At 37.9% G+C, this 14,668-nt stretch overlaps 1 protein-coding gene across 3 annotated transcripts in view; it reads left to right on the top strand.

Moving 5' to 3' along the window:
- SLC44A5 (solute carrier family 44 member 5) overlaps positions 1-14,668 on the top strand; it is an 86,142-nt gene that overhangs the window by 27,938 nt on the left and 43,536 nt on the right. For 2 of the 3 annotated variants that reach the window (XM_084527432.1, XM_084527430.1), the window contains exon 2: positions 13,093-13,141. In XM_084527432.1, the coding sequence (XP_084383558.1) occupies positions 13,093-13,141 (49 nt within the window). Of the gene's footprint in view, positions 1-5,747; positions 5,823-13,092; positions 13,142-14,668 lie in introns of those variants that run through there. The other variant, XM_084527431.1, reaches the window with a different exon arrangement.

The raw sequence follows: 14,668 nt of genomic DNA, 5'->3' as shown, positions 1-14,668 counted from the left end.
CAGAAGAATTTGGGGGAACAGCTAAAAAGCACATTGAAATACAAACATTAATTAAGTCCTGGAGGTGATCCAAACTGCCTGCAAACACTTCCGATGTTTAGAGATATATTGTAAACCCCCAACCTGCTATCACTGTTCTCGATGGCCTGGCAGTATTGCAGATTAGTGATCAATTAAGTTATAGTATATTAAACGCCTAAATTTTCAAGCCTACTTTCTGTGGGTAGTAACATGACAACTGGCATATTTCAAAACCTGCCCAGTATCCCATGGTGTCATTCATATCAGAAGAATGTGAGATATGGACCTTTGAAATGTGATCACATCAGGCTAGTCAAATGGGCAACATGTCAATTGTACAAGTGCTACCTCAGGGAAAATGTTGTCATATTCATGGATGAACTGATGTACTAGGTATACGATGTGTTGTCATTCAGTCTGTCTTGTGGCTATGAACTGGAGAACATCATACTTCTTTAGATATTTGACTAATTAGGACAATGCTATAACATTGTTTGAAGTTTTGCATTTTTTATGCCTAACATATTTCTTGATTTTGTTCCTACACTGGAAAAACTACACTGTCTGCATTCCCTGTTGGGCTGTCACTGACCTTAGGACTCCCAGGTGATTCTGTCCATGGTATGTATACATATAGTGCTTAGGGCCTGGGCTGCTTGGGAAGCAAAGGAGACTGTATGATGGGTAAAACTGGCACAGTAGTATGGCCCTTAAACAATTGTCTTTCATTCCCTCACCACCCCTCCAACTTCCCTCTTTTCCTCTCTTTTATCATGGCCTTCAGTAGGTGATACTTGTTTTGTGAGCAGTGCTGAATGCCCTCAGCTCCACTGTAGTCAGTGGCAGTCACTTTTTGAAACTTAGACTGAATCTGGGTGGAGAATTGTTACTTCTGGTGTTTGCATGTGAAGACTTGCATCCTTGCAACTGTATAAAGAAAAGGACACGTAGGTGATGAGGTGGTCTGTTTATCTCCCCATCTGCCACCTCCTCTTCCCTCTGCACCCCTCAATTTTTCATAAGTCATGAACTGGTATCTGCAAGATTTTACAAAGTAGTACTGGATTCAAGTATCATTTGGCTTTCAACACTGCCTAGTTAATGAATACACCCTGCATGATTCTTACCTCCCTAAGCAGTCCCTAAAACACGCAGTGGTGGCTGTCCATGGACAAATGGCTGGGGTGTAGTGGTCAGGAGTGATAAAAATGAAATTCCAAAATACAAAATTAAAAAAAAAAAAAAAAAAAAAAAAAAAAAGATGTAGTGGAAAGCTGATGGACAACTATAGGAGGAAAGGAGCATGGGAATCTGGAAATGAAGTGCAAGAACTGTGTGGGAGTGGTTAGAAAATGTAGGAGACATTTCAACTAATGTCATTTGTTCTGCTGTTGAACCACAACTCTTTTTTTTTCCTTATGTGTTAATCTTTCTGAAAATTCCAGAGAGGGAATGAATTTATGCTAGTCTAATGCAGTAGCAAATGTATAGCACAGTGAAGAGTCATTCCCTTCGCTGTAGCTTATTTAAGAATGTATTGGACTGTACATTAATAAAAATTTGCCTGTTCTGGTTTTTATTGCTCATTTCTGCAGTTCTGATTTTGTAAGTTGAAAAAAAAAATGTTAAAAATATTTTGCTTAGAAATCTGGATGAGTTACTGTTGTCATATGGTAGAGGAAATGTTTTTTCATTACTGTTAATAGTTTTCCCCTTACATTATTACTATCAGTGCAAGCCAAGCCACCAGTTAGATCTTTCTGAAGCTTTGTATTTTGAGAATTTCTAGTAAGAAGAATGATGAGTACTTTTGGCATCTACCATGAAAAAAATTACTGCTGTGTAATGGCTTTATAAGATTTTTTGTTGTTGTTGATGCTAAAACATTAAAAGGAAGGGGAAATATTTTTTTCTCTCTGAAAGAAATAACTTACTGTTTTGACTGTGTGTTAAGTATCAGGTACTGGAGTAGGGGAAGGATTCTTGGGTTCTCATAGCACTATGAGCTACCTGAATGTATACATAATTGCATTTTCTGACACAGTGACACTTGCAGCTGTGTAGAGTGCTTTTCCCACTTAAGGGAATGTCTTCCATCCCACTGTTCTGCAGCGTGGGACTCAAGTTAGAACTCTTGCATCCTGAGTGGGAGGAGTGCATTTGTACAGTAGGAGACAGACACCATCATCTCTTTTGGCATTTGCGTACTTAGGGAAAGAATGCCTTGTTTGTCTATGATAGAAACTCCAGCAAAAGAGTCGCTGTGGATTTTGCTCAGAAATACCCAATACCCCTATGGAGGATTGAGCTGAAAATGTGCTTATTTATTCAGGGTTTTTCTGTTAGCTAGTTGGTCATTGTGTGCTTCAGTATGCTGGATACCTCTGCCTTGTTCTCAGACCTCTGTTTCAAATTAGATGGCCTAAGTGACACCGAGCTGTGGATTCCACTGCTAGAGCCCGGAGTCCCTGAATTTAATGACCTAATATTGGCATTTCTTATTATTTTACACCCTCCCCCACCCCCTCAGCTTCTCCTTATACCATTTTGTTCAACCTAAATAAATGTTTCATATGTGAAGGCAATTTTTTAACTTATTTTCAGATTTCTACTACATTGATTTATAATACTCAAGCTACTAGCGTTCATATGCATCTGTGGCTATATGAAGAAACAAGCAAGGGGTCTCTCCTGTTGTTCAGGGTCTCCAACAAACAAGACAGATGCATAATCTACCCTACCATGTAAGATAGGATCAAGACATTAAAACTCTAGTACAATTATTTAATGCAGTGATATTGCTAACTCACATTTCATTGTGTGGCATCCTTTCACCAGGACTTTTCCGTGATTTTTAATTATTTGAACATATCTATTTACTCCACTAGGGGGAAGCAACACGCACAAGTAGAACCCAACAGCTTTCTAAAAAAATACTCTTAAAAAGCCATGCTTATTCTAGCCGCATGCACATGTAATTGTTGACCAACGCCAAGGAAGAAACCTGAAGATACTAATAGTTATTTAAACAGGAGTAGCATTTTATCAGAGTTGAGTAATATATTACTGGCAAACTGACATGTTAGTATTTAGCAGTGTCTGTTGTCTGTTCAGGGCCTTCTGTTTCTGTATTATAATGTTATAATGAGATTAACTGAAGTAGCCTTTGACAGAGGTGCAAATGAGTAGGAGAACAGTAGAACCACAGAGCTGTAGTCATTTGCTTTTTTTTGCTCCCTGCTCTCTCTCCCCCTTGTGTTTGTTTGTTTGTTTGTTTTTTGTTTTGGCATTTCCCTAACAGCAAAGTAGCAGGAAGCCTAGCCTTGGGAGGTAGTTCAGCATGAGAATACAACCAATGGTTAATATTTTAGAAAAGATCAATTACATCCTTACCATACTCTGTTACTGATACTGGTTATGCTAAATATCTCATTTGGTAAACATTAGAACATTGCTGTGATGTTTTATAATAGCAAAATTGGCTGTCTGCATATCACATGCATATTTTGTGAACTATAATATAAGATCATTAGATTTTGTCAATGTGTAGTATGTGGTTGAAAAAATTTATGTTTGCTATTTCAGCATGTAGTCCATTCCTGATTTGTAAAATTAATATAGGAATGAGTATATAACAGTATGCATTTCACTTTATAGAATTTACAATTGGTGTTTTAATCATATTTCACAGAAAGTGGAAATTTCACACTGGTCAGGATCACCACATTGGGATTCTGCTTGCTTGTAACTAAAAGAAGAGCTGGCTAGCTCATTAAGAAAAAAGGTTTTGGTTTTACATAGTGAATACAATGCCTTGTATTTCATTTTAGTATATACGCATTACAGTATCTAAAACAACAATGCTAAGACTTTCTAGCTCTAACTCATCTGTTCTACACTCCTGTGCTATGCAGAAATATGAAATGTATATTCCATTAAGAAAATAATTCAGTGAATGATGACACCTTCTACAGATATGGTTGACAACAATGAATATGCAGCAAACAGTTTATATTTTAGACTAAGATGTGGCAGAGTAAATCTTTTTTTTTAAATCTCCTTGCATGACTTGTACTTTGGGGGAGCTAGTCATGTGTATAGAGGAGGAAAGATTGGGTCAGCTGTGAAATGTAAGGAGTATTTTCTGTTACAACAGCACAGGCTCCAAAAGCACAATAATTGATGGCAGTGTGATACCTTATCCTTGGTTAGCAAATCATCGGCATATTGCACAGAAAGCTGAATATGGTGCTTGCAGAAGTAACATTCAGACATTTTATTCCATGCCACGTTTCAGTTCTCTCTGAGATCTACCAATGTAACAGTTTGAAAACACTGATTTAAAACATGCAGTTTAATTATAGCTGCCTAGCCAAAAGTTAAAGTGTACTGTTAAGAGCATTATCCAAATGCCTGTTGAACACTGATAGGCATGGAATATCAACCATATCTCTAGGAAGCCTGTTCCGGTGTCTGAGCACCCTTATGGTAAAGAAATTTTCCTAATGCCCAGTCTGAACCTCTGCATTGCATTTTGTGCTGTTCCCATGCATCCTGCCATCAGTTTCCAGAGAACAGAGTTCAGCACCTCCCTCTCCACTCCCCTCAGGGAGCTGCAGAGAGTAATGAAGCTGCCTTTTGGCCTTCTTTTCTCCAGAGTAGACAAGGCAAGTGTCCTCAAGGCAAGTCTGTCATCATAGGACATGCTTTTCTGCCCTGTGACCAGCTCTGTTTCCCTCTGCTGGATGGTTTCAAGGACCTTGGCATCCTTTTTATGTTGCTGAGCCCAGAACTGCATGCAGTATTCAAGGTGAGGCCACACTAATGCTAAATGTAGCAGGAGAATCACTTCTTGACCAGCTGGCAGTGCTGTGTTTAATGCACCACAAAATGCAGTTTGCACTCCTGGCTGCCAGTGCACACTGCTGGCTCATGTTGTTGAACCAGTATTGGTTCACAACCAAAATGTTGCTAGAAGAGGTAGCTGCAAAATGCCCCAATGCTAATAGATGTAGACTAAGGTAGAATTAGTTTCTGTGAAATTTCTGAAGTTTCATCAGTGAAAAAGAAATGTATTAATATGAATTATATTTGTTATGAGATGCATAGGGCTGCAATCTATACACAAATGCCTGATGTCTACCCATAAAGGCAAAAATACAGCAGAGACACCTAATCACTCTCTCTGTTTCTCATTTGCATTTGCTGTGGTATTAATTACCATAGCTAGTATACTTCTCAAACTGATAGAAATAGAAACCTCGTCCATTGATGGCTGAAATTGACATTCACTATAGAAATACTTGCAGTCAAATAATGGGCTATGATTATCCGACAGACAAAAAAAGTTCGAGCAGGAAGAAAAAAAAAAAAAAAAAAAAAAGAGATTTTAGCTGTTACAAAAAGTCAAAATCTGAAAATTTATTTATGTGACATTTTATAAGTGGTGTCCAAGTGCAGACACTTCCCTTTCTATGTACATAGTGTAGGATAATAAGAGCTAGTAAGAGTCATTCCTCTTTAATCACACTATCAGACTGGCTTGAAGTAGGTGGGCAAGGCACTGAGTCATATCTTTCTACTTAAGGAAATGCCTCCCTCCTTTGTGAATTTCCATTGTGATCGGAGAACTCTGTGACAATCAGCTTTACTTTAAATTGTATTTAAATAGTATTTTTGTGTATTTGTGCTTGCTGGGGAGAACGTGCCACCAACACAGGAGAACACAGTTAATATCTCACACAGACAACCTGCTAAAGTGATCATGAATGGGGATGAAGAAAACTACTATGGAAAACATGGTAATTTATGTGCTTTCTTAGAAAACAATTCATAAGGGCCTGATCTAAATCTCATTTAATTCAACTGGGTTATTTCTATAAACTTTAATAGACTGGGATACAGCCCCAAATGTTTGTTTTTATAACTTCCTCAATTATTAGCAATATCCTTATTTTTTCCAGCATAACATTTGAAAGTTTATTTAAATTGCAGATCAAAGGTAGACAGTATATATTTGCCAATTTTTATTTAAGACAGGTAATTATTAGTCTTTTTTTAATTATTAAATTAATGCAGTGATAAACTGCAATGTTTAATTCAATTTGCTGTTTGGAGTCAGAATTGGTAGATCAAATATCCTGTGAAATATTTATATTAATGGCATTATAATTCAAAATGCAAAAGTATCCTATTAAGCAGCCCTGAAATAGATCTGCCTCGTCTGCGAAGACTATAATCTCAGTTTTTAATACTAGCAAAAAAATTACAGTAGTTATGCCACATCACTGCTTTCTTTCCTTACACCTTCCAAACTCCTGAAGCTTGGAATTTGCTTTCTAAATGCGATCTTTGGGCTTTTATAGTTAAGGAAGTGATTTACTTTTACCAGGAGATACCTATTAATAACATAAAATAAATGTTATTTTATTATCTTATGTTATTATTATTATTATATTATGTTATGTAATTTTAAAATAAGATAAAATAATTTATCCCACCCCCTGAAGAATCTTCTCCATTTTTAAAAGAACGATATTAAAAAAAAAAAAAAAAGTAAGGGATTTGATTCCTAATTTGGAAAAAATGAGAATGAAGCAAACAACATACTGATTTATTTATTATTATTATTTTGCATGAAAGTATATTCCCAGTTTCTATGTTTAAATCCAAGATTTAAAGTTTCTGCATTTAAATCCCAGTTCCTCCACCTGGGGCACAACAACCTCTAGCAGTGCTACAGAATGGGAGATGAGTGGTTAGAAAGCTGCCTGGGAGAGAAGGACCTGGGAGTATTGGTTGATAGTCAGCTGAATATGAGCCAGCAGTGTGCTCAGGTGGCCAAGAAGGCCAACAGCATCCTGGCTTGTATAAGAAACAGTGTGACCAGCAGATCTAGGGAAGTGATCGTCCCCCTGTACTCGGCTCTGGTGAGGCCGTACCTCGAGTACTGTGTTCAGTTTTGGGCCCCTCGCTACAAGAAGGACATCGAGGTGCTTGAGAGTCCAGAGAAGGGCGACAAAGCTGGTGAAGGGTCTGGAGAACAACTCTCATGAGGAGCAGGTGAAGGAGCTGGGGTTGTTCAGCCTGGAAGAGGCTCAGGGGTGACCTTATGACTCTATGTATTTACCTTAAAGGAGGCTGTAGCGAGGTGGGGGTTGGTCTATTCTTCCACGTGCCTGGTAACAGGTCGAGTGGGAATGGGCTAAAGTTGTGCCAGGGCAGGTTTAGAGGGCAGGTTTAGGTTGGATATTAGGAAGAACTTCTTTACTGAAAGGGTTGTTAGACACTGGAATGGGCTGCCCAGGGAAGTGGTTGAGTCACCATCCCTGGAGGTCTTTAAAAGACATTTAGATGTAGAGCTTAGTGATATGGTTTAGTGGAGGACTGGTTAGTGTTAGGTCAGAGGTTGGACTCGGTGATTTTGAAGGTCTCTTCCAACCTAGATGATTCTGTGATTCTGCTTATGTTTTGGTAAGGAATATTCCAGTGATGTTACAGACTACTTTGGTCAGTGAATTTTAATGTACTTTAGAATTTGCGTATAGTTACTCTTTCCTGTGTAAACTGCCACATTCTTTAATGGATTTATGTCAAGAGTTGCATTACAGAGGGGCACAGTTTAAGTATCATGGCACAGCAATGTGCCATGATAAACATAGTGACTTCTGACAATGAAGAACAGTTCTTGGAAGAAGTTTGCCTTGCTGCAATAATTATACTGCTGTTAGTGAATAATACTATGTTACAGCATCCCTCTGCTTTCTTGATGGACAAGAAAGTTTCCATTTGAATCACAGCTCATTATCAGGAATGCTTTGTCTGTTTTTATTTTCTTGCCTATGAATTAGAGATACTAGTTTTTATTGTATCAGTATTGTGAAGTTCACCTACACTTGAATATGTTCCACAAATATATACATCTTTTGACATGGATTTTCTTGTTTCCGTTTCAGAATCAGGTATGATATAAATAACAAAACTTGAACTAGTTACAATGTTAGACACTCTGTTAGTAATGATTTTATTACAGTGAGAAGGACACTGCAATAAACATGTATCTTGCCCAACTTGTTATGTTATAAAACCATTCTATTTAATGGAGACATTCTGGAAAATCAGGAGATTGATTTGTCAACAGGCTTTCAACAGCACCGACTGACTGGAGAAACATCTATAAGCAAAATAAAAGTATGGGTTTCCCCGCTGAAAGCCTATCATATTTTTAAAAATCTAGCTTGTTCCAATGCCAAGAGGATCAGGTATCTATCTGAAAAGTAAATAATATGTAACACATTAGAAAAGATGAAGTACGTTCAAATAGATTTGTGATGTGCTAGGTCTTGGCTGGCTGTAATCATAATTACAGCAATGTGGGGCTGGATGTATCTCAAGAGATCCATTTGGCCATCTTCGTGCTGACACATGGTACATTTTGCTATTCTGTTCCCAATGGGTGTTTGTCTAATCTGTTCTTAAAGCTTATGGTGAGGAAAATCAGAAGTATGCTTGAAAACCTATTCCAGTATTTAACTGCCTGTGTGCTCTGAAAGGTTTTTTAATGCCTAATCTAAACCATCTTTGCTATAAATGAAGTTGTTTCCTCCTCTTTCTCTGATAGAGGAAGCTGAAAATAAATGATCACTGTAATTTTTATACAGTATTTGAGGACCATTGTTTTGTCCTCTCTCCCTTAATCACAGTCATTGAAGTTTACATTCATTTACTTCTTTTTGTAAACTTCTTAGTATCTTGCTTTTCAGTCAGTCCTTCTACTCTTTCCAGTTTGTTTGTATCTTTTGAAATTCTAGTGCCGTGTTCTAGATACAGTTTTTCAGCTGAGGTCTTACATGTCCCAAGCAGAAGGAACAATGACTTCACCAGTCATGATCACCCTTCTTCAATCAGTTGTGCAATTTTTTTTTACAAAGGCATTGCTTTACTGACTCATTCTCTCTTTGTAGTCTGCCATAATTGTTTAGGGTTGTTCTTACTGATGTTGTTAAAGGCAATTATTCTATATGGATTTGTAACCTGAGTTTGTCTTTATAACTTCCTTCGGTTTATGAAAATCACACTGAATTGTTAAAATGTTTATCAAAATAATTTTGATTCTGTCTCCGGAAGCATTTTAACACTTGTCACCTGCACGATTTCTAAGTGTTCATTCTATTTTTTTTTGTTGTTGTTCAAATTGTTACGGAAATTATAATAGCCCTGGAAAACAGGTTGCTCCAGTAGTGAGGTTGTGCTAGCTACTGACACTCAAGAGTGAGATTTTGGAGTCAGTGAATGGTTTGGTAAGTGTTTGCCCTCAAAAGCAAACAGATTGTAAGAAAGAATTATTGGGAATGAACTGAGATCAAATGAGAAAAATCATTATATATTTTATAAATAACAGCCAATGTGTACTGTGAATATCCTGTGCAGTTCTGGTCTTTCCTTTTCCAGTGATGTATAGTAGCACTGAAAAAGGTCCAGAAAAAGAATATCAACATGACCAAAAGTGTGGAACAACTTATGTATGAGAAACAGCTAAACAGACTAGGACTCTTGACTCTGGAGGACAGATTAACAAAGAGGAATATAGTAAGAACCTGTAAAATTATCAGTAGCATACTATGCTACAGGTATGAGCTGACTGATGGCAAGCTTAAAACAAACAAAAGGAGATAGTACTTCAATATTTCATTAATCTGTAATAGGGCATTGCAGATTCTGAAAGTGTGTGTGAGTTAAAGAGATTTATGAGATAAAAAGAAATTCACCAACAACTACTAAATACAAAGTCTGTTCAGAGTCTTTGGTTCAGAAAAGTGCTGAGTTGCAAGTCTCTATAATCTTAGAGAGAATTTTAGGGAAATACCACTGTTAGTCTTGATTTTGCATTTCTCCTCAGGTGTTCACTATGGCCCCTTGAAAAATACAGGTCATAGGTTTGATGGAACTTGTGATCTGGTGTTGGTGTTCTTACAGGTTAAACTTGGGTCCTATATGAGCTATGTACAAAGGCTCACTTCAGTATGCCTTATGCCTAGAATTTATCAGTAGGAAGTATTATAACAGATTCTGAATTGTTCTGTAGAGAAGTTATTTTTTATATGCTTAATTTGTAGAAAATGTTATATGAATAGATTCTTGAAAATACAGGCTTTGGCCCAGCATAAGCTATTGTGTGGAACATTTGCTTTCTGGAGCGTGGTGGATTTCCATTGTCACTGAGTAACAGAATAACTTAAATCATCCACTCTCCAGCATTTCTGTCATACTTGGCTCCTCCAAAGTTTTAGCTTTCCCAATCTCTTTGTTAAAATGTATTTGTTTTAGAAGCTTGGTGAGGTGGAGCTGAACAGCTCAGATAAAGAGCAAATAGAATTGCAAGATCTGCTTTGTTTGTTGTGCTGGTCTGCCAGTATTTTGATAAGGTTTTCTGATATAAACCAAGAACAAAGTCTAGAGTTAGTAAGTAAATTTTGCTTCTAATAAGTTTCTGAATTCTTCTCTAATTGAACAAAAACAAGTATTTTGTTGGTAGACTAGGAAAAGTTTAGGCTGGTAACAACACCCTTTAACACTAATTGTATTCTGAAGAAGAGATCCTTAAGTAGGCAGCGAGACGGTACTCAGCCATTTGTATTGTAGCAATGATATCCTAATGAAGAAGTGATTTTTCACTGCACATAATTTGGTTTGGTAAATCCTTATAATTATTGAACTTCAAAATACCCTGGAAGTCTGAATAGCTTTAAAATCATGGTCTTTTAAATGAGGTAGAATCATAGAATCATTAAGTTTGGAAAAGACGTCCAAGGTCATCTAGCCCAGCTGTCCCCCTGCTACCAATGTCACCCACTAGACCATGTCCCTAAGCACCACGTCCAACCTTTCCTTGAACACCCGCAGGGACAGCAACTCCACCACCTCCCTGGGCAACCTCTTCCAATGCCTAACCACTCTTTCTGAGAAGAAATTTCTCTTAATTTCTAACCTGAACCTCCCCTAGAGTGATTTGAGGCCATACCCTCTTATCCTATCGCTAGTTATCTGTGAGAAGAGGACGACCCCCAGGTCCCCACAACTTCCTTTCAGTAGCCAATGTACAGCAAATGTTTTTGAAACTAGAACATTGCTAGTAATTAAAAACTAAAACGGCAGATGGTGTTACTCCATGCAGGGCAATTTTTTCATCTCTCAGGATCTGTGAGTAAAGACAACCAAGTAATCTGCTTAAACTCCAACCCACAACAAAAGAAGGAACTTGAAAAGGAAAATTTAAACTCTGCCATAAATTTTTGTTATTATTTCAGAAGTGAAATCACACTGTAAGCCTTTGTATTCATGTCCACATTTGAAACACAGATTGGAGCTAGTATTTTGTAGTTTCTCAGTAAGGTTTGCTTATTTGTAGAGAGGATCAATTGGAACTATGCTAACCGGGATAGCCATCCATAGAAATTTATCACAGTTGATTCCTTTCATCTGTAAACTCAGGCTAGATGCTACCACCTGTTTCTAGGAAGGTCCTGACTTGACCGTCTTGTCAAATATGACCTTCTGAGGTTCATACAAAGCAACAAACATATTCAGGAACGTATGCGTTTCTTCCCCAGGATGTTCAACACCAAGAGCTTGTAGCAAACAAATGTTATTTGTTGAAGCTACTGAATGTAATATTTCTTGATCAAAATAGCAGTACAGAATACAATACGTTATAGTAATGTTGGCAAGTGTCCTGTTTTCAGCTAGGATAGAGTTAATTTTCCTCCTAGTAGCTGGTAGGGTGCTGTGTTTTGGCTCAGGAGAAGAGTGCTGATAACATGCTGATATTTTAATTGTTGCAGAGCAGTGCTTACACCAAGCCAAGGACATTTCAGCTTCTCACTCTGTCCTGCCAGCAGGCAGGCTGGGGGTGCAGCAGGAGCTGGGAGGGGACAGACCCAGGACAGCTGACCCAAACTGACCAAAGGGGTATTCCATCCCATCTGATGTCATGCTAAAAAATATATAGGGGTGGCTAGCCAGGACTGGGGGGCTGGCTGCTCAGGCATAGACTGGGCATTGGTCAGCAGGTGGTGAGCAACTACATTGTGTATCGCTTGTTTCGTACACATTATTATTAGTAGTACTATTATCATTATTATTATTATTATTTTTCTATCTTAATAAACTGTCCCTGTCTCAACCCACAGGCTTCATTTTCCTGTTTCTCTCCCCCATCCCAGAGAGGGAGGAGGGAGGGTGAGCAAACGGCTGTGTAGTGCTTAGTTGCCGGCTGGGTTAAACCACAACAGCAAGATGCTGGACAACAAAAAATCTGATCCATCTTCCTGTATTACTTATAACCACAGAATCATTGAGGTGATTGGGAGGTCTCTAGTCTGACATCCTGCTCGGAGCAGAGTCAGCACTGAATTTCTGCAATCTCCAGCCTGATTCTTGTCATCTGGTAAGCCCAATGCAACAAGGGCAAACCTGTGATGCTGGTATCTAAAATAAAGTCCCATAACCAAAGAAGTAGGAAGTAAGAATAACTGCAAAAGTGGAAATATAATGCAGAATCATAGAAGAATATAATGCAGAATCATAGAAGAGACATTTAAGATCATCTAGTTCTTAAGTACAGAAGTGACTCCAGACTGTCATTAGATTTTTAGAGAAAAATCAGAAGGGCGTAGCCTGCAGCTCCAGAGAGGTAGGTTCATTTACTTGCTGCCAAACACACTTTGTGTGCAGCTGTGAGATACAACTGTTGTCTCTCAAATATCAGCAATTTTATATTGTGAACTCTTTGCATAGGTGTAGTGATAGGATGTACATTGGAAATAATTATGTGGTAAATGAGAGGCCCTCATTTTTTTATGCTAGAAGAAAATAAGCTTTGATCTTCTCTACCAAAATTAGGTAATCATATTTGTGAATTACTGATAATGCTGACATGAAATTATTTTAACAGAATTGAGTAAATAGGAATATATAGAAGACATTCTTCAAAGACTGCTATTAACTCCCCCCTCTATGTAAGTTTTATTTTTAATAAGGACATGCTTTTATGTTGTTTTATTTTAAATGCAGGTGAACCAAGGAAATTTGACCCAAAGTTCAGAGGACCTATTCATAACAGGTAAATATCTTAAGTCATTCTTTTTTCATTCAGTTGGGTTTGTGGTGAACAGAGCATAAACATTTAATTTACAAAACTTGTGAAATTGATTCTGCAGTTCTTTTTAATCCAGAAGACTATCCTTACCACACTTAAGCAATATTATATGTATACTTTTAGTTCTTTCAACCTAAATGCCAATTCTGTATGCTTTGTGTTGTCTAGTACCTGCTGTCTTAACTTGAGCTGATGTAAGCAGAACTGTTAGTTATCAAATACTACTAAGCCTGCAGGAACTGGTGGCGCAATCTGTATCTGTGCAGTCTGTGGTGTTGTTATATTCTGTGGTCCCTTGGCTGGATAATGCAGTCTGTCTTGTTTCCATATAGTATGGGACTGGAAACCAGACATACTCTATTCTTCAGTTTGCAGCTGGTTTTCCTGCACAGAGGGATGAAACTCTGTGATCATATGCCAGGACAGCTTAACATTTTTACTGTTATTGTATTCTGATCTAGTGAAAGGTGTCCCTGCCAATGTCACAGGGGTTGGAACTAGATGATTTTTAGAGGTCCCAAACCATTGACATTTTCTGCAATTTCAGAGATATATATGTGGTATTCTACCATTTCATCACTTTCTACCATTCCAAAGCAGCTTTTAAAAAACAAAATCACATAAAACCATCCCATAACTGATATGCCACATTTATTCAGTGCCTATCATAAATTCCCCGGTGAGATGATATTACTGGAAACGCTACAAAATAGGTCAGTTCCCTATACAGTGAGGGTATGACCTCATTGTACAGTAGACCATAAGGCAGTGATTCCTAAATTGGTACATACTAAGCTTACATTGCAACGAGGTGCATCTGGGTTTAGATTCAACATATTGTTTTTGCAAGACACTCAAGACTTACCTGACTGTGTAGGGTCATCAGTGCAGAACTGTGCAGTAGACATGTAGAACTGTAGACATACCCTTTAAGTAGTTTGTCTTTTTAAGACAATGAATGTTTGTTTGTTTTTTTTAATTTCATTTTTTTTTCCAGTTACTGAGATGAAGTGATTAACAAATGACAATCTTTTGAGCAAATAAGGATTAGCTAATTCCTGTGAACAAAATGCCTTCTCAGAATATATTCCTAAGAGTTCAACAGGAGAAAAGTAGGATTTTGCCCTGAATTTGCTCCTGACTTTGGGACTTACCACTTTTCTGTAGGAGGAGAGAAACTGATGTCATTTAACCCTGGCAGGCAGATAAACACCACACAGCTGCTCAGTCACTCCTCCAGTGGTATGGGGGAGAGCAGTGGAAAGGTATGAGTGCAAGAACTCATAGTTTAAGATAAAGACAGTTTACTAAGTAATGCAGAAGTCGTGCACACAAGCAAAGCAAAACAAGGAATTCAATCACTACTTATCAGCAGACAAGTGTTCAGCCAATTCCAGGAAAGCAGGGCTCATCATCTGTAGCGGTTTCTTGGAAAGACAAATGCAACCACTATGAACGTCCCCTCCTTCTCTTTCTTTCCTGCCAGCTTCT

This window comes from Aythya ferina (assembly GCF_964211825.1).
Source record: "Aythya ferina genome assembly, chromosome: 8".
Taxonomy (NCBI): Eukaryota; Metazoa; Chordata; class Aves; order Anseriformes; family Anatidae; genus Aythya; species Aythya ferina.
This window is presented reverse-complemented; position numbering and strand designations above follow the sequence as displayed.